The sequence below is a fragment of the Gossypium hirsutum genome, chromosome D08 (genome assembly GCF_007990345.1).
Source record: "Gossypium hirsutum isolate 1008001.06 chromosome D08, Gossypium_hirsutum_v2.1, whole genome shotgun sequence".
Lineage (NCBI taxonomy): Eukaryota > Viridiplantae > Streptophyta > Magnoliopsida > Malvales > Malvaceae > Gossypium > Gossypium hirsutum.
The window spans coordinates 57396005-57423782 of record NC_053444.1 but is presented as its reverse complement, the minus strand read 5'-3'; the positions used below and the strand labels follow the sequence as shown (position 1 = coordinate 57423782).

At 32.1% G+C, this 27778-nt stretch overlaps 1 protein-coding gene across 19 annotated transcripts; it reads left to right on the top strand.

The window, feature by feature from the left end:
* The first annotated feature begins 970 nt into the window (after positions 1-970).
* Positions 971-19496, top strand: LOC107929405 (uncharacterized). 19 transcript variants are annotated; one of them, XR_005916913.1, is made up of 5 exons: positions 1047-1750; positions 1824-1976; positions 17317-18026; positions 18102-18183; positions 18267-19496. XR_005916913.1 is itself a non-coding variant. In XM_041098551.1 (5 exons), exons 1-4 carry the CDS (start codon positions 1559-1561, stop codon positions 9402-9404), a joined length of 501 nt encoding a protein of 166 aa, XP_040954485.1. In that variant the 5' UTR covers positions 1051-1558; the 3' UTR covers positions 9405-9418; positions 10860-11159. The 19 variants fall into 19 exon arrangements, 2 of the variants coding, with proteins under 2 accessions (XP_040954485.1, XP_040954486.1); XR_005916910.1 differs by having other exon boundaries at positions 1051-1750; positions 1871-1976; positions 18267-19482; XM_041098551.1 differs by lacking the exons at positions 17317-18026; positions 18102-18183; positions 18267-19496 and adding exons at positions 8852-8952; positions 9350-9418; positions 10860-11159 and having other exon boundaries at positions 1051-1750.
* Positions 19497-27778: the final 8282 nt, after the last annotated feature.

The window sequence follows — 27778 nt, the reverse complement described above, 5'->3', positions numbered from 1 at the left end:
ACGGGGCATCAATGGTAGATCAAACCAGGTGAAAAATGGCATGCATTTTGAAACCTACTCTTATACTTCTTGCACTCAAAAAACCTCATACCTGGGTTTTCATTGGACCAAAAAGTCCTTAAATTGGTTGGGTTTCAACAGTAGCACACCGGATTCACAATGGGTATCTCTATTTCTTCTTCTTTTTCCAGCTAGGGTTCTTCTATTTAGCTAGTAAAAGGATTTGATATGGACATATGGTCATGTCCAACGTGGCACTCTAACGGGCCACGTTAGCTGTCCGTTACGTCTGTAATGGAAAAATGGCTCAAGTGACTGATTTGTCACTTTTAAAAGTTTAGTGACTGAAATATTATTTTAATCAAAGTTAGTGATTGCTGGTGTATTTTCCCTTATTTTTAAGTTAGTATTTGATTCAATATTATTTGATGCATTATTAGTAGAACAAGTAGAGTTTAAATGATATCATGTGTTCTTTGTTATATCTTTTTTTATTGTACTTGATAATAATTCATATTTAAAATTATGTGTATTTTTTAATGTTAATTTTCTTTCTTTTGTTTGCCAATTGAGTCTCAGTTCAATTGGTATCATCATTAGTGTAAAAAGATGTAGATTCAAGTGCGTTGAAGCGCATTATCCTCTTATTTAAGGGTTGGGGAGGGACTATGGGTAGTTTTAAGTATTATATCAAAAAAAACAAAGACTAAGAATTGTGATGTTATACTGATATGAAATAAATAAATGTTTTATTTTTTAGATATCAACTAATCAAATATAAATATTTATATTATAAATAAAATAAACACATAAAAATAATATTATTCTGGAATATGATTTAATAATTTAAAAGAATTTTAAATAATTTTTTTTGAGCAAAATTGAACTGGGCTTTATAAAACAATAGCATAGTGTACAGGAAATAAAGTTTTAAAGACCAAAGTCATTAGGGCGGCCCACTTACCATCCTAGCAAAACAACAGAGAAATAAATAAAAGAGGAAACTTTTGAAAAAAAACAAAACACCTAATTTAAAGCCCACTCACTCGGGAAATTCATTATCCGTCCCATCAGCTATCATTCATAAGTGCCTGACGGTTTCACTTTCCTAAAAACATCCTTTTCCATCCAAAGCAATGCTCCCCTGATTTCCAAAGAATCATTTCCGCTTCAAAACATTTTACTCCGACGTTTTGATTCCCATGGAGCAAACACTCATCTTCCTCACAAAGCTTCAGTCTGGTTCTCTGATCCATTCGTCTTCTAGCGTTTTGACTGCATGACTTGGTACCGCACCTTCCAGGTAAAACCCTTTCCTTTGCTTCAGACTTTCAGTGGCTATTATATCTGCCGCATTGCTTGCTGTGTGATGGACATGCTGAAATTTTATGGATTTGAACTCTCTCTGTATAGTCTTTATATCGTGTATGATGGAGCATATTTCTGATTTACCTCTGGATTTTGAAGTGCATTTCCTTATAACTGAAATCGAGTCCCCTTCAATAAAAATTTTATGTTCTTTCATTTCTAACCCCATTTTCACTGCCTCTAAACATGCATGTGCTTCTGCTGCGAAAGCCGAGTCAACATTCTCGTATATGGTCGCTCTGGAGGCGATCACTCTTTCCCTTCTGTTTCTGGCAACTATTCCCGAGCTTGCTCTAAAAGCCCCCAATTAAAACCCACATCAAAGTTGATTTTTATGTCTTCTCCAGGAGGCAGAACCCATGAGTCTCTGATAGGTGCCTTGGTAAGTCCGTTTTCCTCTAATCTATCCAGCTTCGTTATGTATTTTTGAATAAAGAAGGCAATATCTTTACTAGATTTCTTTATCTTTTTCATGCACATACTTGTTCCTCTCTGTCCGAAGGACCCAAAGGGATACGCAGATCATTCGCCTCTGGGGATTTGAGCAATCATCAAAAGCCCAAGCAAGCCATTCAAACCAGTCTGGAATAGATTTTGAAGTAACCATTGTAAGTTCACTAATTGCCATACTTCTATTGAAGCAGGACAATGAAGAAAAACATGTGTCATGTTTTCTACTGCTTCCCCATATCTTGGGCAGTTTGTGTTTGTTACTAATCTCTTGAAATGTAGATTTGTTTTCGTAGGGATGTAATTTCTTGAGATGCGCTAAACTGTAATCTGGATTTTAGAAGGGAGTTTTAGGCTCCATAGTTCTCGGTAGAAATTCCTAGTTAAGAGTTGTAATGTATTTAACCTAAGAGTAGGAATACCCAATTCATTTAGGGATAATCATGATTACTATTAGAGCTTTATTTAGAAGATGACATGATATTCCTATAATTGCTGTCTTTTTAGATAAAAAATTTGAGAATTCAATAAAAGCACTTATTGGAGGAATTCAGTCTAATTTACATACAGGCGTAATAGGATTTAAAGTTAAACCTAATTACTTTATTTCTATTACAGATCCTCTAATAGAAGAGTGTCTTTGCCTTAGAATTCAGACAAAAAATTTTGATATTAATGATTTAGCAGAAGATCTAGCAATCAGTTGGACTTCTATTAATGAATATACAAATACTGCTGAAGTAGAAATAAAAGAGATTAATAACAAAATTATTGTACTCTTTGAACCAAACCGGTTCACTACTGAAATCCAGCCTAAATTATTAGATATAAGAGATCTGTCAATTCCTAGAGATTGGATGATAGATAAAATTAGTAATGCAAGTACTTCTAAACCAGTAAGTACTATAGAATACATGTCATCTGGAAACAAATTATATTTTAAAAATAATTGTATAACCAATGCAAATGAAAATTTAGTTTTACTTTCTAGTTCTTAACCCGAAGAAGAAGAGGATAATATTAGTACAAACAGTACACCAATAAGAATTAAAACTGTACAAATTCCTATATTTCTTACTGAACCCAGTACTAATTCTAGAAAAACTAGAATGGAAGAAATACAGGTTTCAACGATTGATAAAAAGTCAAACGTTGGAATAAATATAAGAATTACATTCCAGTTTAGTAAATATAAACCATATTCTCTAAACGCTATGATAGATACTGGAGCTACAATCTGTAGTTGCAGAATGAATGCGATCCCTACAGAAAAATGGGAATTAATAAGAAAACCTATAATAATAAAAGGTATAGATGGTAATAAAACCATTATTAATTATAAAGCAAAAAATATACCAATCTACATAAACAATGTTAGATTTGTAATTCCTAAAATTGTATGTTTTCCTAGTATGCAAACAGATATATTATTAGGAAATAATTTTATACTTAGACATTTACCTTTTACTATTGACAAAAATAGTATTTGGTTATCAAAAGAAAAAGATTTTATAAAAATACCTATTGAAAATAATAATAAAGTCGTGTGTAATAAAAAATTTACACCTATTAAATTAGATAATTATTTCTAACAATTGCTGATTTTTTAAGCAGGTCTTATGGATAAAGGTAAAAAACCTCTACATCAAGAAATAGTTGGTGAATGGACAACCGTTCACAAAAAACCCATCAAAGGGAAAGCAGAATCAACATCCAAAAAATGATTTGTACCTGCACAACAAACACTATTTTATCCTAACCAAGGATATTATGTGTCTTATCCAATAGTAAACTAACCACTTGGATCAAATGTTTTAAATTACCCAATGATAAATCAACCAATGGGAAATACTTTTTCATTGACCCCAAACACGGTGGGTCAATTACAATGGTCCCAAAATCCGAATTTAGTATCACAAACAAGTTATGCTGAAGTCATTAAGGGAGCAGAGAATTTGTTGAATCAACAAAAAATTCAAGAATTAAAAGATCTTTCAAAAATTAAAGATTTTTATAATCCTAGTTTATCACCAGAAATTTATGATTTTATAAATGAAATATGGAAAACCCATATTTCACAACAGAGTCAATTTCCGTAGAGCTCTTACCAGATTTTCATTATTTTTAGTTGAAAAAACAACTAAAGAGAATGAAGGTGAAGATTTATTACTTAAATCCATTTTATATAGAGAATGGGATGAATTCTAGTTAGAATTCATTGATATTAAGGAGATAAACAATCTTCTTGATATTTTTCAATATTTTATTCATAAAGGAAAAAATAGTCCTATTATGAATAAGATATTCAGAATTTGTTTATATAACAAATCTAGACAAATTCTGCCTGTGGAATTATTCAACAAAATTAATGAAATTATTTGTAATCAACAGATTCAATTCCAAAAAAACTTTTTCTGAATATTTTCTACAATCTTATGTTTTTACAAATTTTTTTGGAAATAATTGTCCAACTATAAAATATAGATTGGATCACGAACCATTTGATATAACCAATATTGAATGGGGTTTTGTTATAGAAATAATAGTACAAAATTTCTCTTTTCATCTTCTATTAGATTTTCCAGCAATAGTAAAATCCTTTTTACAAACCATCATAAACAATGATGATTTCTTTTACTATTTTTATATTCAAATTAGTACTTTTATAGGTATTTCTAAAAAAGAATTTTTTTCGGCCATACCAAATATGGTTTATTCATACTATGCTTGATAGTCCTCGATTATCAGCTTTAAATGAAGACAAAGAACACCTGGCAAAAACAATTGACAAGTGTCAAAAAGATCCAAACTATTATCAAATCCAAATCGAAATTGATTTAATGGCTAAAGTCAGATATCTTCTTCAAGAAAGAAACTACTACATCAGAACTGATGGAAGAAGAATAATGGCATATTATTCTAGAATTGGTGATAAAGACGAAGAATCCATTCAACTATTAAAAAAGATAGCAGAAATGGATATTAATGATTTCCTGCCTCATATTCTGCAACAAATCAGAAGCGCATGGGAAAATTGCCATCAAGATATATCTAAAGTTCATTATGATGGTTAAAACATCCAGATGAAGACAAAAAGTCATACATCAGGAAAATTATCAAGAAGGTTGAAGTCAACAAAGATGGTAACCTGATGAACAATCCACATACCAACAAAAAAGATTGAAAACGTGGAAATCATGATGATGTAAGCCATGATGGAAGAAATCATGAAGGCTAATCAAAGACATCCAGATGCAGACAACAAGGTCCTGCAACGTGGAAACTGTCATCAAACTAGTGATGATGTAAGCAACCATGACACAAGCAAGTGATGGAAGCGGCCATTAATACAAGCATGCAAAGTGGAAACAACCAGAGCCATGCAATTAAAGTTACAAAAAGACAAATGCGACGTGGAAGCAGCCACATCCATTTGAAGCCGAATCCTTATCAGAAACACTGTTCGGGATTCAAACAACAATTGTATAGGATTTTTAATCTCCTCTATAAATAGAGAGGAAAGTTCAATTGTATAGCATCTTGTAAATTCCGCATAATCTTTCTCTTAGAATTCGATCTTGTAAATTACCAACGACTTTTCTTTATAATAAAAGAGTATATTCCTTTTCGCTCTTACTCTCAAATACTCTACATTATCCTTCCTCCCCGCTTGGTATCAGAGGTGCCGGTGTAACGACTTTCTGGAGAAAGTAGCGTAATATTTATTGTAAATTTTAATCTTTAATTTACATTTCTGTTTGTTTCAAGATTATTTGTTTCAAAACCTATATATGTTAATTTGTCTTCTTGTTGTCGTTGAGTCCGGGGTGGACGTTTAGGCGTTTGATGAAGACGTTAGGATTACAGGCTGGTCTTAAGTACCCGAAGCAAATAATATAGAGCAAATCGAGTGTCAGTTTAAAGATAAAACTTGTGATCATATTATGCATATAGACTCTAGAAATGAAAATAACATTTCATTTGTTAAACCATCAGATTCTAACATTTCATTTGTTAAATCACTCAGAGATGAAATGTTATTTTCATTTCTAGAGTCTATATGCGTAATTTGATAACAAGTTATCTTTAAACTGACACTCGATTTGCTCCATATTATTTGCTTCGGGTACCTAAGACTAGCCTTTAATCCTAACGTCTTCACCAAACGCCTAAACGTCCACCCCGGACTTAACGACAACAAGAAGACAGATTAACAGATATAGGTTTTGAAACAAATAATTTTGAAACAAACAGAAATGTAAATCAAAGATTAAAACTTACAATAAATATTACGCTACTTTCTCCAGAAAGTCGTTACACCGGCACCTCCGATACCAAGCTGGGGAGGAAGGGTAATGTAGAGTATTTGAGAGTAAGAGCGGAAGGGAATATAGACTCTTTTATTATAAAGAAAAGTCGTCGGTAATTTACAAGATCGAATTCTAAGAGAAAGATTATGCAGAATTTACAAGATGCTATACAATTGAACTTTCCTCTCTATTTATAGAGGAGATTAAAAATTCTATACAATTGTTGTTTGAATCCCGAATAATGTTTCTGATAAGGATTCGGCTTCAAATGGATGTGGCTGCTTCCACGTCGCATTTGTCTTTTTGTAACTTTAATTGCATGGCTCTGGTTGTTTCCACTTTGCATGCTTGTATTAATGGCCGCTTCCATCACTTGCTTGTGTCATGGTTGCTTACATCATCATTGGTTTGATGACAATCTCCACGTTGCAGGACTTTGTTGTCTGCATCTGGATGTTTTTGATTAGACTTCATGGTTTCTTCTATCATGGCTTACATCATCATGATTTCCACGTTTCCAATCTTTTTTGTTGGTATGTGGATTGTTCATCAGGTTGCCATCTTTGTTGACTTCAACCCTCTTGCATGTTGTTGAGATTCATTTCTTCGATCTCATCCAAATGTAAAGAATCTGATGAGAGTCTTGGTGGTGAGTTACACATCTCCCATGTATATTTGATTTTTTCTGTAATGTGAGATGGAAATTCTTCTATCTCCATTTCAACAATATTTTTTAATAGTTTCACAGATTCTTCATTTCTTTCCTCCTGGATGTTTCCATTCGGAAATGCTAAAATTCTTCTACCATCCGTCCAGAGTTTGTAGACTTCATCATAGAGAAGATAATGGGCTTGTGATAATATAATCCTGTTTGGACTTGATAATCTTCAAACTTATTATAACATTTATCAATTGTTTTTGACAAATGTTCTTTATCTTCATTTACAGCAGATAATTGGGGGGTTCTAATCATCCTTTTAATAATCCAAATTTGATACGGTTGGTAGAATTTTTCTTGTTCAGCTATACCAATTAGACTACTAATATCAATATGAAAATAGTAATAAAAATCATCATTGTTTATGATGTTTTGTAAAACAGACTTTACAATAGCTGGAAAATCTTTTAAAAGATGAAAAGAAAGATTTTTCACAACTATTTCTTTAGTAAAACTCCATTCAATATTGGTTATATTAAATGGTTCATGATCTAGTCTGTATTTTAAAGTAGGAAATTCATTATCTAGATAATCAGTAAAAACATAAGCTTGTAGAAAATATTCTGAAAAAGCTTTTTGAAATTGATTTTGTTGTCTGCAAATTACTTTATTTATTTTTGTGAATATTTCTACAGGTAATAATTTCCTAGCTTTATTGAACATACATATTCTAAATACTTTATTCATAATAGAATTGTTTTTCCCTTTATGAATAAAATATTGAATAATATCAAGAAGATTGTTTATTTCCTTAATATCAATGAATTCTAACTGGAATTCATCCTATTCTCTATATAAAATGGATTTAAGTAATAAGTCTTTAGCTTCATTCTCTTTAGTTGTTTTTCAACTAAAAATAATGAAAATCTAGTAAGAGCTCTACGGAAATTGGCTCTTTGTTGTGAAACATGGGTTTTCCATATTTCATTTATAAAATCATAAATTTCTGGTGATAAACCAGGATTATAAAAATCTTTAATTTTTGAAAGATCTTTTAATTCTTGAATTTGTTGTTGATTCAACAAATTCTCTACTCCCTTAATGACTTCAGCATAATTTGTTTGTGATACTGAATTCGGATTTTGGGACCATTGTAATTGACTCACCGTGTTTGAGGTCAATGAAAAAGTATTTCTCATTGGTTGATTTACCATTGGGTAATTTAAAACATTTGATCCAAGTAGTTGGTTTACCATTGGATAAGACACATAATATCCTTGGTTAGGATAAAATGGTGTTTGTTGTGCAGGTACAAATCCTTTTTTGGATGTTAGAATCTGATGGTTTAACAAATGAAATGTTATTTTCATTTCTAGAGTCTATATGCATAATTTGATAACAAGTTATCTTTAAACTGACACTCGATTTGCTCCATATTATTTGCTTCGGGTACCTAAGACTAGCCTTTAATCCTAACGTCTTCACCAAACGCCTAAACGTCCACCCCGGACTTAACGACAACAAGAAGACAGATTAACAGATATAGGTTTTGAAACAAATAATTTTGAAACAAACAGAAATGTAAATCAAAGATTAAAACTTACAATAAATATTATGCTACTTTCTCCAGAAAGTCGTTACACCGACACCTCTGATACCAAGCTGGGGAGGAAGGGTAATGTAGAGTATTTGAGAGTAAGAGCGGAAGGGAATATAGACTCTTTTATTATAAAGAAAAGTCGTCGGTAATTTACAAGATTGAATTCTAAGAGAAAGATTATGCAGGATTTACAAGATGCTATACAATTGAACTTTCCTCTCTATTTATAGAGGAGATTAAAAATTCTATACAATTGTTGTTTGAATCCCGAACAGTGTTTCTGATAAGGATTCGGCTTCAAATGGATGTGGCTGCTTCCACGTCGCATTTGTCTTTTTGTAACTTTAATTGCATGGCTCTGGTTGTTTCCACTTTGCATGCTTGTATTAATGGCCGCTTCCATCACTTGCTTGTGTCATGGTTGCTTACATCATCACTAGTTTGATGACAGTTTCCACGTTGCAGGACCTTGTTGTCTGCATCTGGATGTCTTTGATTAGCCTTCATGATTTCTTCCATCATGGCTTACATCATCATGATTTCCACGTTTTCAATCTTTTTTGTTGGTATGTGGATTGTTCATCAGGTTACCATCTTTGTTGACTTCAACCTTCTTGATAATTTTCCTGATGTATGACTTTTTGTCTTCATCTGGATGTTTTAACCATCATAATGAACTTTAGATATATCTTGATGGCAATTTTCCCATGCGCTTCTGATTTGTTGCAGAATATGAGGCGGGAAATCATTAATATCCATTTCTGCTATCTTTTTTAATAGTTGAATGGATTCTTCGTCTTTATCACCAATTCTAGAATAATATGCCATTATTCTTCTTCCATCAGTTCTGATGTAGTAGTTTCTTTCTTGAAGAAGATATCTGGCTTTAGCCATTAAATTAATTCCGATTTGGATTTGATAATAGTTTGGATCTTTTTGACACTTGTCAATTGTTTTTGCCAGGTGTTTTTTGTCTTCATTTAAAGCTGATAATCGAGGACTATCAAGCATAGTATGAATAAACCATATTTGGTATGGCTGAAAATTTTTTTCTTTTTCAGAAATACCTATAAAAGTACTAATTTGAATATAAAAATAGTAAAAGAAATCATCATTGTTTATGATGGTTTGTAAAAAGGATTTTACTATTGCTGGAAAATTTAATAGAAGATGAAAAGAGAAATTTTGTATTATTATTTCTCTAACAAAACCCCATTCAATATTGGTTATATCAAATGGTTCGTGATCCAATCTATATTTTATAGTTGGACAATTATTTCTAATAAAATTTGTAAAAACATAAGATTGTAAAAAATATTCAGAAAAACTTTTTGGAATTGAATCTGTTGATCACAAATAATTCCATTAATTTTGTTGAATAATTCCACAGGCAGAATTTGTCTAGATTTGTTATATAAACAAATTCTGAATACCTTATTCATAATATGACTGTTTTTTCCTTTATGAATAAAATATTAGAAAATATCAAGAAGATTGTTTATCTCCTTAATATCAATGAATTCTAATTGGAATTCATCTCATTCTCTATATAAAATGGATTTAAGTAATAAATCTTCAGCTTCATTCTCTTTAGTTGTTTTGTCAACTAAAAATAATGAAAATCTGGTAAGAGCTCTACGAAAATTGACTCTTTGTTGTGAAACATGAGTTTTCCATATTTCATTTATAAAATCATAAATTTCTGGTGATAAATCAGGATTATAAAAATCTTTAATTTTTGAAAGATCTTTTAATTCTTGAATTTGTTGTTGATTCAACAAATTCTCTGCTCCCTTAATGACTTCAGCATAACTTGTTTGTGATACTGAATTCAGATTTTGGGACCATTGTAATTGACCCACCGTGTTTGGGGTCAATGAAAAAGTATTTCCCATTGGTTGATTTACCATTGGGTAATTTAAAACATTTGATCCAAGTGGTTGGTTTACTATTGGATAAGACACATAATATCCTTGGTTAGGATAAAATGGTGTTTGTTGTGCAGGTACAAATCCTTTTTTGGATGTTGATTCTGCTTTCCCTTTGATGGGTTTTTTGTGAACGGTTGTCCATTCACCAACTATTTCTTGATGTAGAGGTTTTTTACCTTTATCCATAAGACCTGCTTAAAAAATTAGCAATTGTTAGGAATAATTATCTAATTTAATAGGTGTAAATTTTTTATTACACACGACTTTATTATTATTTTCAATAGGTATTTTTATAAAATCTTTTTCTTTTGATAACCAAATACTATTTTTGTCAATAGTAAAAGGTAAATGTCTAAGTATAAAATTATTACCTAATAATATATCTGTTTGCATACTAGGAAAACATACAATTTTAGGAATTACAAATCTAACATTGTTTATGTAGATTGGTATGTTTTTTGCTTTATAATTAATAATGGTTTTATTACCATCTATACCTTTTATTATTATAGGTTTTCTCATTAATTCCCAATTTTCTGTAGGGATTGCATTCATTCTGCAACTACAGATTGTAGCTCCAGTATCTATCATAGCGTTTAGAGAATATGGTTTATATTTACTAAACTGGAATGTAATTCTTATATTTATTCCAACTTTTGACTTTTTATCAATCGTTGAAACCTGTATTTCTTCCATTCTAGTTTTTCTAAAATTAGTACTGGGTTCAGTAAGAAATATAGGAATTTGTACAGTTTTAATTCTTATTGGTGTACTGTTTGTACTAATATTCTTCTTCTTCGGGTTGAGAACTAGAGAGAAACTAAATTTTTATTTGTATTGGTTATACAATTATTTTTAAAATATAATTTGTTTCCAGATGACATGTATTCTATAGTACTTACTGGTTTAGAAGTACTTGCATTACTAATTTTATCTATCATCCAATCTCTTGGAATTGACAAATCTCTTATATCTAATAATCTAGGCTGGATTTCAGTAGTGAACCGGTTTGGTTCAAAGAGTTTAATAATTTTGTTATTAATCTCTTTTATTTCTACTTCAGCAGTATTTGTATATTCATTAATAGAAGTCCAACTGATTGCTAGATCTTCTGCTAAATCATTAATATCAGAATTTTTTGTCTGAATTCTAAGGTAAAGACACTCTTCTATTAGAGGATCTGTAATGGAAATAAAGTAATTGGGTTTAACTTTAAATCCTATTACGCCTGTATGTAAATTAGACTGAATTCCTCCAATAAGTGCTTTTATTGGATTTTCAAATCTTTTATCTAAAAGGACAGCAATTATAGGAATATCATGTCCTCTTCTAAATAAGACTCTAATAGTAATCATGATTATCCCTAAATGAATATATCTAACCTGAGGATATTTCTTTTTAATCTTCTTAATTTTTTCTTTAGTAAAGAGTAGAATTTCTGTTAATCCCCCTCTTGTATCTTTAGCGATTGTATTACCGCTAATTTTTTCTATGTGTCATAAAAAGGAAATAAATTCTTATAAAAATGAAAAAATATTTTTATTAGAAAATTCCATAAATACTAAAAAAGTACAGACTATTATTCACCAAATGAAAATTGGAAAAAATGATATTATTACTTTTTCAAATTTTCAACCTAAAAAATATTATACTTATATTGAAATTAATTTTCAATTTAGAGAATATAAAAAGTATTCTCTACATGCTTTATTAGGCACTGGAGCTACAACCAGTAGTTGCAGAAAAAATGCGATTCCTATAGAAAAATGGGAAGTTATAAATAATCCTATAAGAGCAATAGGAATAGATGGTAACGAAACCATAATTCAATATAAGGCTAGAAATATACCGATCTACATAAACAATATTAGATTTGTTATTCTGAAGATTTTATGTTTTCCTGAAATGCATGGAGACATATTATTAGGTAATAATTTTATATATCAACACTTACCTTTTTCTATAGATAGAAATTTTGTTATTTTATCTGTGGAAAATTTCTCAATGGAAATACCACTTGTAGAAAACCATAAATTTGTGTGATCAAAATTTTATTCCAACAAGGAAGGAACAAATTAAACAACTAGAAACAAATCATTGGTTGTTTAAAATTCTTGATAATAATTTTAGTGAAGAACCATTAAAATTATGGAAAAATAGTCCAAGATACTGTGAAATAAAATTAATTAATCATAATAAAATCATTAGGGTTAAACCTATAATCTATACTAAACAAGATATAGATGAATTTGATGTTCAAATAAATGAACTTATAGAAAAAGGATTAATAGAAAAAACTAGTAGTCCTCATTCCAGTCCAGCTTTTATGGTAAGAAATCATGCTGAAATTAAAAGAGGAAAAGCTAGAATGGTTATTAATTATAAGAGATTAAATCAGAATACTATTTTTGATGGATATTTTATTCCACGAAAAGAAGTATTAATTAATCAGGCTAAACATGCTAAATACTTTAGTAAATTTGATTGTAAATCAGGATTCTGGCAAATCATGCTAACTGATGAATCAAAACCTTTGACAGCCTTTAGTGTTCCTAATGGTCATTATCAATGGAAGGTAATGCCATTTGGTCTATGTAATGCCCCACAAGTTTTTCAAAGATGGATTCTATTTTTAATAAATATAAAAAATTTTGTGTGGTATATATAGATGATATCTTAGTCTTTTCAAAAACACTTGAAGAGCATAGAAAACATCTAAATATTATTTCTCAAGAATTCCTAAAACATGGAATTATATTAAGCCCTAAAAAATAGAGCTTGAGAAAACAGAAATTAAATTTTTAGGATTAAAATTATCAGCTCATGGTCTTCAACTCTAAGATCATATTATTGTAAAAATAAAAGAATTTCCTGAAAAAATAGGAGATAAAAAACATCTTTCACAATTTTTAGGAATAGTTAATTATGGAAGAACTTTTTTTCCAAAATTAGCTAAAAAAATAGGAGGATTATATGATAAATTAAAAAAGAATATTTGTTTTTGTTGGACTAAACAAGACGAAGAAGTTATAAAAAAATATAAAAACAGAAATTACTTATAATCCAAAGGTTTATTTACCTAAAAAAGGAGATAAACTAATTTTAGAAACTGATGCATCACAATATTATTGGGGATGTATTCTAAAAGCCAAAACAACTAATAATAATGAAGAACTAATATGTGGATATAGCTCAGGAAAATTTAAACCTAATGAGATTAATTATATTATTTATGAAAAAGAATTGCTAGCTATTAAAAAAAGGATAAAAACTTTCATTATTTATTTAGCACTTGAAAAGTTCATTATAAGAACTGATAATCAGGCAGTCAAACAATTTCTAACTAACAATAGTTTAGAAACTGTTCCTAGAAGAATTAGGTGGTATAATGATTTATGTACTTTTAATTTTGAAGTTTTTTATATTAAAAGTGATGAAAATCTACTTGCTGATTTTTTGAGCAGGCCTTATGGATAGAGGTAAACAACCTCTAATAGTTGGTGAATGGACAACCGTTCACAAAAAACCATCAAAGGGAAAGCAGAATCAACATCCGAAAAAGGATTTGTACCTGCACAACAAACACCATTTTATCCTAACCAATGATATTATGTGTCTTATCCAATGGTAAACCAACCACTTGGATCAAATGTTTTAAATTACCCAATGGTAAATCAACCAATGGGAAATACTTTTTCATTGACCCCAAACACGGTGGGTCAATTACAATGGCCCCAAAATTCGAATTCAGTATCACAAACAAGTTATGCTGAAGTCATTAAGGGAGCAGAGAATTTGTTGAATCAACAACAAATTCAAGAATTAAAAGATCTTTCAAAAATTAAAGATTATTATAATCCTGGTTTATCACCAGAAATTTATGACTTTATAAATGAAATATGGAAAACCCATGTTTCACAACAAAGAGCCAATTTCCGTAGAGCTTTTACCAGATTTTCATTATTTTTAGTTGAAAAAACAACTAAAGAGAATGAAGCTGAAGATTTATTACTTAAATCCATTTTATATAGAGAATGGGATGAATTCCAGTTAGAATTCATTGATATTAAGGAGATAAACAATCTTCTTGATATTTTTTAATATTTTATTCATAAAGGAAAAAACAGTCCTATTATGATTAAGGTATTCAGAATTTGTTTATATAACAAATCTAGACAAATTCTGCCTGTGGAATTATTCAACAAAATTAATGGAATTATTTGTAATCAACAGATTCAATTCCAAAAAGCTTTTTCTGAATATTTTCTACAATCTTATGTTTTTACAAATTTTATTGGAAATAATTGTTCAACTATAAAATATAGATTGGATCACGAACCATTTGATATAACCAATATTGAATGGGGTTTTGTTATAGAAATAGTAGTACAAAATTTCTCTTTTCATCTTCTATTAGATTTTCCAGCAATAGTAAAATCCTTTTTACAAACCATCATAAACAATGATGATTTCTTTTACTATTTTTATATTCAAATTAGTACTTTTATAGGTATTTCTGAAAAAAGAAAAAAAATTTCAGCCATACCAAATATGGTTTATTCATACTATGCTTGATAGTCCTCGATTATCAGCTTTAAATGAAGACAAAGAACACCTGGTAAAAACAATTGACAAGTCTCAAAAAGATGCAAACTATTATCAAATCCAAATCGGAATTGATTTAATGGCTAAAGCCAGATATCTTCTTCAAGAAAGAAACTACTACATCAGAACTGATGGAAGAAGAATAATGGCATATTATTCTAGAATTGGTGATAAAGACGAAGAATCCATTCAACTATTAAAAAAGATAGCAGAAATGGATATTAATGATTTCCCGCCTCATATTCTGCAACAAATCAGAAGCGCATGGGAAAATTGCCATCAAGATATATCTAAAGTTCATTATGATGGTTAAAACATCCAGATGAAGACAAAAAGTCATACATCAGGAAAATTATCAAGAAGGTTGAAGTCAACAAAGATGGCAACCTGATGAACAATCCACATACCAACAAAAAAGATTGAAAACGTGGAAATCATGATGATGTAAGCCATGATGGAAGAAACCATGAAGGCTAATCAAAGACATCAACCGCATTAAATGTATTGGAGATTAGTTTGTCCCTCCATTCTCTTTTATTACTATCAATAAGCTCTGCAACATACACCAAAGTAGAGGTGCTCATGGGCCGGGCCCATAAAAAATTTTGGCCCAGGTCCTAGGCCCGGGCCCGGCCCGAAATATGGGCCTAAAATTTTGCCCAGGCTCGGCCCAGGAAAAAATCATAAGTCCGAACCCGGCCCATTTTTTAATAAATACCAAAAATTTATTTTAAAAATTAAAAAAAGTATTTTTTAAATATTTTTAAAATATTTTAAAATTAAAAAAATTAAAAAAAAGTATTTTAAAAAAATTTTAAAATTAAAAAAGTATTTTAAAATTAAAAAAATAAATATATTTATTTTATTGGGCTGGTCGCTTATTTTTTAAACGGGCCTCATTTTTTTGCCCAGGCTTATATTTTGGGCTTATATTTTTACCTAAATCCTCTTATATTTTGGGTGGGCTGTTAGGTTGGGCCGGTCCTCTCGGCCCATGAGCACCTTTATACCAAAGTACAATTATGGGTTTTTTACACAAATAGGGTAAGAAAAAAAAATCTACTGAAATAGGGTGTTAGAAAAAGTATTTACTAAAATGTGTTACTTTTTTCATTGGTTCTTATTAGATAGGCGCCAATGAATAAAAAATAATAAAAAATTTTTTGAATAATTTTTTAAATATTTTTTAGTAAATTTTTTTAAAAAATACGGATCAAAATACGGGGTCGGGTCGGGTGGCGCCTATTAGGTAGGCGCCAATGGTGGCCTTCTGTCCACCGTCGCACGGCTTCACCAGCAGCATGGTCTTGTCCCATCATGTTTGTTTTTTTTGCCTATAAGTAAATGGTCCCAACATACAATGGGGACGGTAGAGAAAAAAAAGAGAGAAAGGAGAAGAAGAGAAGAAGAAAGAAAAAAAAAGGTAATGTATTATTTTAGTAAATAGTTTTGTTTATAATTTAAAAAGTTTATAGTTTGTGAATTTTTTAGAAGATACTGTGAATTTTTTGTTATTAATTATTAATTATAAATTATCTATATTTAGTGTTTATAGTTTGGATTAGAATTTTGTATGAATATTCTAATTTTTTTGTATGAATATTGTAATTTTTTATGAATATTGTAATTTTTTATAATTAAATTTGTATTTATAGTTTTAGATTAGTATTTTGTATGAATATTGTAATTTTTTGTATGAATATTGTAATTTTGTATGAATATTGTAATTTTTTTGTATGAATATTGTAATATTATAATTTTATATGAATATTGTAATTTTTTTGTATGAATATTATAATATTGTAATTTTGTATGAATATTGTAATGTCGGGATATATTGTAATTTTTTGTATGAATATTGTAATTATTTTATAATTAATTTGTTACTAATTTAGGATTATGTTATAAATTTTTGTGTGTAATTATTTAAAATTTAATTTATTAGTAATTTAGGATTAAGCTATAAGTTGTTGTGTTTAGTTTAGTATTTGATGAGTTTAACATATAAAGTTTATAAAAAAATTAAAAATCATTTTATTAAAAGTTTAATTATAAAAAATTAAAAATTATTTTATTAAAAGTTTAATTATAACTGACTTTTTTAATCATATAGTTGTTGTTAACTCATTTAATTTTTATATAATGTAACTTTTATATAATTTAATTTAATTTGATTTTGTATTTATTTAACAGTAATTATTGATTTTTTGAAACAAATTAACTGAATTCATTTTTTGATTGCAGATTTGCAGGAAATGGGTTCTCTAATTAATAATAATAATCACATATCAAGTACTATTAATGAGATAGTAATAAAATTTTTATTTGATATTTATGTTATTTGCTGAATTAAATTATATTATATTAACTATTTTGCTAATTTAATAATGTCAGGGTCCGTACCGCGTATTGAGGGGCCGTGTTAATAGTGTAGGGTTTCAGCCAGATGAACGCCTAATACCATACTTAGAGTTAGCCGGGTTCTGATCAGCGGCATTGATCCAGACTTTTGATCTGCAATATGACTTGATTTTCGCTTTAGTTGAGCGATAGCGTCTGGAGACCTATACATTTCATTTGCTATGTGGAGAGTGTACCGTCACTCTAGAGGATGTTGCAGTACAGCTCGGGCTTCCCATAGACGAGAATGCGGTCACGGGCTTAAGTTCGATCTCTAGGCCGGCTACCCTTTCCAATGAATTACTTGGACGCTCGCCAAGTCAGGGGAAATTTACCAGTTTATGATTTTCATGGCTAAAGGCCAATTTTGAGCATTTGCCAAGTACTACTAATGAATGGGAGGTGATGCAGGTTGTTCGAGCTTACATTATGCACCTTATAGGGGGTGTACCCATGCCGGATGCAAACGGCAGTAAGGTCCACTTGATGTACTTACCCCTATTATCCAATTTGCGTAACACTCATTCATATAGTTGGGGGTTCACAATTTTAGCCATGCTGTATCGCGAACTTTGTTGGATGACAGATCCTTCTGCGGTTGACATAGGCGGATGCCTCATACTGCTGCAGTCGTGGGCACTTTACCGGATGCCATTCTTGGCATCCATTAGTCATCAATCATATGTACTTCCACTCGTTAATAGGTGATGAATTTTTACTCATTATAATAATTAGTTGACTTTTTTATATTATATTATTTTAATAATTTGTTTTCGTAGGTGGAGTACTAATCCAGGTATCGAGAGGTCACTGACGGTTTCAATATATCGTCTAATGATAGAGAATCATGCTGGAAAGGGGGTAAGTTTTTTGAATATAAAATTAATTTTATTATTTTATCTCGCTCGACCCGCGTTAATATAACAACGTTACTAACTGTGCAGTTCATTTGGATGCCGTATTCTGCTCTAGAAATTATGACAGTTATGCCATCATCTGCCCACGTCCACTCAAACCTATGGTGCATTAGCGCGCCCATTATCAATTTTAACGTAGTGGAGTGGTATCATGGCAATCGAGTATTCCGGCAGTTCGGTTGCATATAGTATATCCCGACACTGCCAGTACAATTGGGGGAGATCCATGGGATGAGCAAGAGGGGGAGGTATGGAGATAATTGGGGAGAAGTGCACGAAGAATATATTACGATATGGAACAACTGGTTCGGGAAGGTACCTCAGATGGATCGTGCTCTGGATTTGCAGCCATCGTTAGAGTACATACAGTGGTACTGTAAGACAGGGAAACCATTTCTGTTTGGTGGGCGGTCGATTGTAGTCCCTCTGCATACGACACGAATTACGCAACCCATTCCAGATCTGCATCATACACCAAAGCCAGAGCCAAACCTAGAGCCAGTGCCAGTGCCAGAGACAGAACTACATTCTAGGGATAGTTCTTATCATCCATAATTGGGGGGCGATGACTATTTCTCGGCCTCGTATCCACCTCAGTACTCCGCTCCTTCCGACCAATATCCGCCGTCGTACTCTTCTCCTCCTGGATCAAGTTCATCGATGGCATTTGAGACATATGATTATTCATCTATGTTTCACACACCCTAACATACTATTGAGGAGAACGTTGATGACCGTAATCGCCCTCAACGTGTGCGTCGAGCTCCACAAAAATATACCCCTAGAACCACACCATCAAACCATCAATTTTAAGGGTTTTTTATGTAAATAACTGCAACAAATTGTAGACAATTTTGTGATTCAAACCATCTTTATGTAATGAAGTACATATCAATTTCTATTTGATTGAGACGATTGTCCAACATGGTAGTTTTGGAGAGGGCATTTACTCCGATTATGACCGGCTAATCTGAATATGCCATACAAATTCCCGTCAGATTTCTCCCTAATGTCCATTTCGTTATGGATTCTGGATAATTGCGGACGACCTTTCAGGTTTCTACGTAACCTTTTGTCTGGGACTAGCTCGAAGGTCGTCGGAGGTACCTCCCAGGTAGATAGGTCAGGAAGCACGGGGAACTTGTTTTCCCATACACGCAACGTGCGTTCGATGGTGTACACTTCATCGATAAATTATTCTACATTGAGCCCAACTTTAGCACAAGCTGTCACGACGTGTGCACATGGAAAATAAGGTGTTTGAAACGTCCTGCAATCGCACCGTCTATTTCGGAGATCAACTCCGTAGGACCTAGGTGTTATACCGAGTCGACAACTGATGGTCTCTGTAACTCGAAACATTTTATTATGTCGTGAATATACTTCTACTGTCCTCGACCTCGCCATCCGATGGTTTACAACCATTGAATCCCTAATGCCTTCGACAAAGACATGTCCCGCCTCCAACTGGTTCACTTGTTGCTGACCCATTCTTGGCATCAAGGTAGCCAACCTGTAGAATGTTACCGAGAAGACAAATGAAATTGGAAGATGTCGTGTTTTTAATAACACAGCGTTGATCCCCTCTACTAAGTTTGTAGTCAATTGACCATAACGAAAGCCCCCGTCAAAACTTTGAGCCCATTGCCACGGCTCCATGGTACCCAACCACTGCCAGAAAGATGTGTTGGTTTGACTCTCCATGTCACTCTCAAGTCGGGCCATTCTTTGGCGAAAAATGTGTGGCTCTAGCTCATACGCTGCATATGTATTAAAAAAATTTAAGTTACAGTATTGCTCTAAAACATTAAAACTTATATTGAAAAGATAAGGTAATTCTTTACCCATTCTCACAACTTGTCTCTTCCAATCTGCATTCTTATAATCTCGCTGGAAGTTAGTCGCGATGTGCCAAATGTAGTAAACAGATCTCCATGGTATACCAGAACGCCGAATGGCTGCAATTAATCCTTTCCCTCTATCAGAGATGATGCAAATATTATCGTTGCTAATAACATACCTCCACAAGTTGGTAAGAAAGAACTTTCACGATTCCATGTTCTCCTTATCGACGATGGCAAATGCTATCGGGAGCACGTTCCTGTTGCCGTCTTAAGCAACTGCAAGAAGTAAGATATGTGTGTATTTTCTATATAGCCAGGTTCCATCTACTTGCACAAATGGTTTGCAGTGGGGAAATGCGGGCACACATTGATCAAACGTCCAGAACATCCGATGGAAAATTCTTTTTCTCGATTGTAGTTGGTCATTTGGCCCGTAATAAGATTGTGTCTGCAACTCAATTACAGTCTCCGGCACGTGTTCCCTCATGACGGCTATCCATCCCTGTAACTCATTATACGATGCATCGAAATCTCCGTACAATTGCTCCAGTGCCATCTGTTTAGCTATCTATGCCTTCCGATATGATACTCGATACTGGAATCGTGCTTGTATTTCAACAATCAGTACCGAAACTTTAATGGTTGGCATGTCTTTCACTATTGGCATGATGCATGTACAGATAGTTTTGAATTCAAGTTTTCGATGATCTTCTGTCATACGTGTTGAAGTGCATGTGTGAGGCCCAACAAATTTTCGTATCTCCCACATCTACGACTTCTGCATAAATGCAGCTCGTATCCGCCAATTGCAGCCTTCTGCCAATCTCCAACACTCTCTAATATATAATGTTGGTTTAGACTCGATGACTTTGTAATCTACTGATATATTCATGCTATACCGCTTAATGGAAAACATGCATTCTTCCTTACTTTCAAATCTTTGGCCCACGCATAACTCCTCTGGATCAGAATATACGCCCATTCGGTTAGTATGTGGTATTTCAGGGTACTCCAGAAACTCAGCTGCCCGTGCCGCATCGGGGTCTATCCGAGATATGTGTGCCCTAGGATTATTGTGTATCATAATATGACGAATCTAGTTTCCGACTGAAGACGCATTAACGTTTCCATCCTCATTCACGCCTTCGTCGTCAATATCATCCAGGACCTCATCCGCGTCGGGATCACTCTCACTATCTACTTCGTAATCAACAGGATCATTACTATAGTATACATCATCACCAACCACATCAGTCTCAGCTGCAGCATTAAGATCAATATTTATCCCATGTATAGTTGATTGACTATCAACATATGATACCGGAACCACCATACTCGGCGCTTCAACTCCATCTTCTTCACCTAATGGAGTGGGATCTTCAGTTGCCTCCACACCGGCTAACTCAGCAAATAACTGAATCGGTGCATTTTTGTTACTCTGAGTCCCACAATAAAGAGCGACCATTGTCTCCACGTCTTCATCGTCTACAAGTTCCATTTCGATAAATTTTATTGGATCTGTTGAAACTGGAAACTTGTAGAAAACTTTTGATATCTTTCTCCCACAGCGTCTATAAATTTTTTCACTAATTTTTTCCTTCATATCATCAAATGAGATATTTCTATCAAATCTCATTGCTACTTGTTTGCGACATTCAAATATACATCCCACAGTTGTCAAAATTTCTCCATCGAAATAAATGCATACAAAAAACTGATTCTCCATTTTCAATACTAGATCTGTTAAAAAGAATTTCAAATTTCTTAAAACAGTTTCAAAATGTAAACAAATTACATAAAAAATTTAATGCAAAATTTTTCATTCAGAAGCTAACAAAATTAATAACTTGACAAAATAACTTTCAAATAATAAAATTACTAACAAGACTCTACATTTTATTTAAAAAGAAATAAACCAAAATACCTTATTTTTTTCTTCTTTTCCTTTCTTTTTTTTCTTCTGCTTCCTTCTTATTTCTTCCGTTTCTCTAGTAAAATTTATGTCTGTGTTGGGGGTATTTATAGGGAAAAATCAGACTATTGGCTCCTCTCAGTATGACACCAATTATGGCGCCTCCCAGAAAGGCACCACCATTGGCGCCTCTGAGATAGGCGCCAATACTATGTATTATACGGGTTATATACAAACTGGAAAATATTTAATTATATTTTATTAAAAAAATTATTTTTTTATTCATTGGCGCCTATCTAATAGGCTCCAATAAAAAAAAAGTAACCCATTTTGGTAAATACTTTTTCTGACACCCTATTTCAGTAGATTTTTTTTTCTTACCTTATTTGTGTAAAAAACCCTACAATTATCAATTGGATGACTTAACCTGTAATTATCATAACCTGGTTACCATGCATGATTAAAAATGAAAACATTATCGCCCTCTCTCACTCTCCAACACGTTCCTTCCTGAAGCACTTTCTTGGTCGCCCATATACTCTACCATGTGTAAGACGCATTTGTTTTTAAAAATCTGAATTTGGGTAACTTTTGGCTTTAAGAACTGTTGCCAATAATGAATTTAGGTTCGTAATAAGTCTCCATCCTTGTTTTGCTAATAAGATTACATTAAAATTTGCCAAATCCCGAAAACCCAGACCCCCGTTTTCCTTCAGATCACATAACTTTCCCCACGTACACCAATGCAAACCCTTTTTTCCTTGAGATTCTTGCCACCAAAACCTGGCCACTTTTCCTTCCATTTCGTCACATAGCAATTTTGGGAGTAGAAAGCACGCCATAGAATAGGTTGGGATGGATTGTAAAATTGCTTTGATGAAAACTTTTTTTCCTCCTAGCGACAAGAATCGTGTGCTCTAGTTATCTATTTTCCTTTTCGTATGATCCTTTAAGCTTTGAAAAGAGGCTTTTTTTTCCTTCTACCGACTACATTAGGGATGCCTAAATACTTCTCTAGGTTATTTAAGTATCTCACTCCCAAATCTCTAGGTTATTTGAGTATCTCACTACCATATCGTTGGATAATTGCAATCTTACATTTTCAGGAGTATTTGTACTAAAGAAAACCGTAGATTTGTTAAAATTTACACATTTCCCTGAACAATTTTCGTATTCTTTCAATATATTTTTCAAGGAAATTGCTCCTCTAGTTGTAGCTTCCCCGAAGAGTATGTAATCATCGACAAAATGTAGGTGTGAAATTGAAGGCCTACTTCGACTTGCTTTAACCCTTTTTAATTTCCCCCCCTTTCAATAAGACGCATAAGAGTAAATAAACCTTCATTGCAAATCAGAAAGAGAAAAAGGCTTAAAGGATCCTTTTGCCTTAGCCCTATTGTAGGTCGAAATTTGTCTCCTCACAACGTGTATATTTACTAAATATGAAACAGTTGAAATGCACTCACACCGTATCCACCCAAGCCTTCGGAAAACCCATTTTAGTCATCATTTCTTCCAAAAAACCCCATTTCACTTTGGCATAAGTTTTATTCATGTCCAATTTTAGGGCCATTAACCCTTTACTTCCTCCCTTTTTTGACCAAAAGTATGCAATATTTCATATGCCAATAAGATATTATCTGATATTAGCTTGCTCGAGATGAAAGCACTTTAAGAACTGTCTATACATAAATCTAGGATCGTTTGTAAGCGGTTTGCCACAATTTTACCCACCACCTTATATATGACCTTACATAAGCTAATAGGCTGAAAACTAGTCATATTTAGAGTGTTTTGGGTCTTTGGGATTAGAACGATATTAGTAACATTTTAATTTTCTATGCTCTTTTTTCCATTAAGGACACTTAAGCAAAATAGACTAACATCCTTTCCTATTAGCAATGTTGAAAGAAAATGGCCAGAAAATCGTCAATACCTGGTGCCTTAGTAGGTCTCATATCCTTTACCGCGACAAAAACTTTCTCATGTAATTAGGGCTTCGTAAGCTCGTTATTCATGTCATCAGAGATACAATTTTCAACCTATGATAAAATATATTGCATATTAGATGCCCTTTTTTTTATGTGAAAAGACCTTCAAAAAATATTTTGCAATATACGCCATCTTGCTGTGATCCCTCGTGACTGTATCATCTTTAGTCTCAAGGCAATTAACTGTATTCCCTTTCTTACGTTGCGAAGCAAAGGAATGAAAGAATTTTGTGTTTTTATCTCCCGCCTTAAGCCAATTAATCCTCGCCCTTTGTTCTCAGTACAGTTTGTCCTTATCAGTATCCTAATTTAATTGGATTTTTACATCGATTAAATCATTTAAAATTCTATTTTGTCGATCTGCTTTCTATAAGTCCTGTAACTTGCGGTACAGTCGCACTTTAAGTTCATTTTTTTCCATTTGATACCTCGGCTCCATCCCATCAAACTTCTGCCTAGGCCTTCCAATTTTTGTAATAAATCCCCACTTGTCACACTCTAAATTCTTTAAACTTCCTACTTAAATGTCTCCTCCATCATCCACCAAGCTTCAAAATAAAAGTCATTTTTGTTCCTCTTTGTACCTTCATGTCTTAATTGAATTAGAATGGGACAATGATTAGAGAAGGAGTGTGGTAGATGACGAATTGAAGCATGTATAAGCACTAGCCAACTTGTATTCGCCACTCCCCTATCAAGTCGCTCCATTATATTGGTTCCGCGAATTTCCCCTTTCCCACGTAAATTATGGACCCCAAAAACACACATCATAAAGGCCATATTCCGATAGTGTTTCCCGAAATTGCTCTATTTGTTTTCTTCTCTTTGTAGTTTGCCCTTTTTCTCAAATGCGTATAGAATTTCATTGAAGTCTCCACAAACTAATCATGAAAGATCAAAATTCATACTCAATCTTCTCAATTCATTCTACGAGTCATTTCTCCCGTTTGTATATGGAGAATCGTAAAATCTCGTAAAACACCATTCTAATTGATTCTTCTCTAACTTGAACATCACATCTATATAGTTGCTAGAAAAACTCCGTAATTTAATATCTGCCTCGTCCTTCCATGCTAAACATAAATAATGATCACTAAACTAATTATAATTACGACAAAGGCAAGCGCACCTATCGAATGATAGTATAGCTTTGGTAAGTAGGGAATATCGTATCCACGAGGACTAAAAGTACTAGTAATTACCGTTTTTCTATTATTGAGCCGATAAATTGAAGTGATTGTTTTTAATTTAAATATATTAATCTGAATATATTAATCTAATTTAACTACGAACGTAACAGAACGAAATAGGAAAATAATCGAAGATAACCAATGAGAAAGATAATATCCAGGAAAGAATCCACTTAGACTTTTCCTATTATTTTGAATCTAAATTAAACGATTTATTCAGTTGTGTCTTGATCCGTAGAAATCCCTAAATTATGTTAATATCCTTTTTGAGAGAAATAACAACTGACTCTAGGTTGATTAATTGAAATCTCTGTCTAATTAAAACCCCTATCGTCGCATTAACTTGATTTATAAATTCCTCTATTAGATTTGACTCTAATCCGATAGATTTATGTCGTCCTATTTCTAGGATTGCATGCAATTCCACTCAAGTATGTTAGATATACTTTTAAACAGGGACTTTCGCTCCACTGAAATAAGCACATTAAACATGAATTAATATCCTAAAAATATTAAAACATGAAATAATTATACATAAATGAGAACATGAATCATGTATTTATCGTGTAAAAAAAATTAAATAATGAAATTCATTATAGGTTTCATCCTCTCTAGGTATTTAGGGGATTTAGTTCATAATCTTGAATAGAAACATCTCAAAGTTAGGATAACAACAAGACATAAAGAAACTAAATAAAACTTCAAAGGAAATTAAATGGAGATCTTTGATCTTGAAGGAGATTCACTTTCGATTTGATTTCTATGGCGTTCTTCGAGTCTTTTCTTCGATCTTCTTTGAGTGCTCCCTTAGGTCTTTTTCTAATTGGTATTTATAAACTTTAGAATACTCCGAAATCTTAAAAATTTGGTTTTTCCTTATTTTTGAAAGTAGGGTGAGATATCGACACGGGCTAGCACATGGGCGTGTGGCCAGCCCGTGAGGAAATGCCCAGGTCATGTGAATCTTAGAAACAGCTCTATTTGTCCGATTTTGGCTCGTTTTTTACTCCTTTCGCTCCCGAATGCTCTCCTAAGTATAGAAACATGAATTTAAAGGATTAGGGGCATCAAATTCACTAATTTACATCATTAATCATCCAAAACCGCATTAAGAATGAGATTAAATATGTTACTTTTACAACTTATCAAATATCCCCACACTTAAGCATTTGCTTGTCCTTAAGCAAAATCCTCAACTCTCATTATAATTAATATTTCTTAACTTATAATTTCCATCAATAATGTCTCAAAATAATTTACAAATAGTCATGCATTGACAATTCAACCAAAAGAGCACTAAAGCCTCAAACAATCCAAGCTAACATTTTTAAATACGAAAACATAGGTGTCTCCCCTTATTTAAGCAGTTACATTTAACTCAAAATCGACAAGAATCGACAAGAATCGACATCCTCACTAAAGATTCACTCAAGTCACTTAAAGTGTTTAAGGTTCAAGAATAAGCACTCAATAGTCAAACATGAAAAGTTATTACCATAGGCTTGCATGAAAATCAAATCTCCACCACTATAAAATGATATGATACACAAATCAAAAGGTCTTTAAGAGGTTGTAATGGGGCTTAGGTTAAGGGTGTAGAGAAAGGCCGAAAAAGATGGTTAAAATCGAGATTAAATTGATAAATTACCAAACTAGAAAAAATTAACAATTGTTGAATTAAAAACAATTACATCAACTGAAAACTATTCAAGAATAAAAACGAGCTTCTTCCCAAAATATGAATTTAATTGTTCAAATTTAATCAACATAGAACTAAATAATAATCAATATATATTTTATATTTTTTCAATTTTTTATACAATAAGAAATAATTTAGCAAATCAAACAAAAGAGCATAATTAGGTAACTAACCAAATAAAATCTTGACAAAAAGGGAGTCAATAAAACGAGAAAAAGTTTCAACGGAAAAATAATGAGTTATGGGTTAACATTAATGGGTAAATTAAGAGACGGTGCGTTTGGCTCAACGGGGTTCACTAAGGGTTAATTATGTAGGTAGGCTTTTTATGGGATAAGTGGGTTAAAACCTAAGTGCCTTTATCATCTCAATATGTCAAATCAAAAGGTGTGGTCTCGACATGTATAATCGACGCAAGTTCTAGAATAACAAATCAAATTGACACACTCATAACCAATAATAAAATGAGCAAGAAAAATGTATGCTCTAAAGGCTCAAAATCTCACTAAAAAATCATGGTTTTTTATGTCATTCTTGCAAATTTCAAACTTCAAGATAATACTTTAATTTAGAGAAACCACCTAAAAATTTTAATTTCTGAAACATAGCCTATCATGCTTGATTCTCTTGTGTCTTAAAATTTATATCAACCAATGCATAATTATCGACAAATTAATCTAAAACACATCAACAAAAATTCCAAATCGACAAAAATTCATTTTAATGGAAGTATGAGAAAATTACTTAAATATAAGACATAATTCATGGATTTTCTAATAATTATATAAATAACCTTCCTACACTTAAGATATACATTGTCCTAAATGTACAAATAGATATAATCACAGTATAAACAGAATATCATAAGAAAGGGAGAAAACTAAAGCTGCCCTAAATATTGGA

Coding starts and splice junctions, on each gene's coding strand:
- LOC107929405 (XM_041098551.1), top strand. CDS start 1,559: ATGTGCTTCTGCTGCGAAAGCCGAGTCAACATTCTCGTATATGGTCGC. Junction 1,751..1,823: donor AGTCTCTGATAGGTGCCTTG/GTAAGTCCGTTT, acceptor TATCTTTACTAG/ATTTCTTTATCTTTTTCATG. Junction 8,953..9,349: donor GTTTTCAATCTTTTTTGTTG/GTATGTGGATTG, acceptor TGTTTTTGCCAG/GTGTTTTTTGTCTTCATTTA.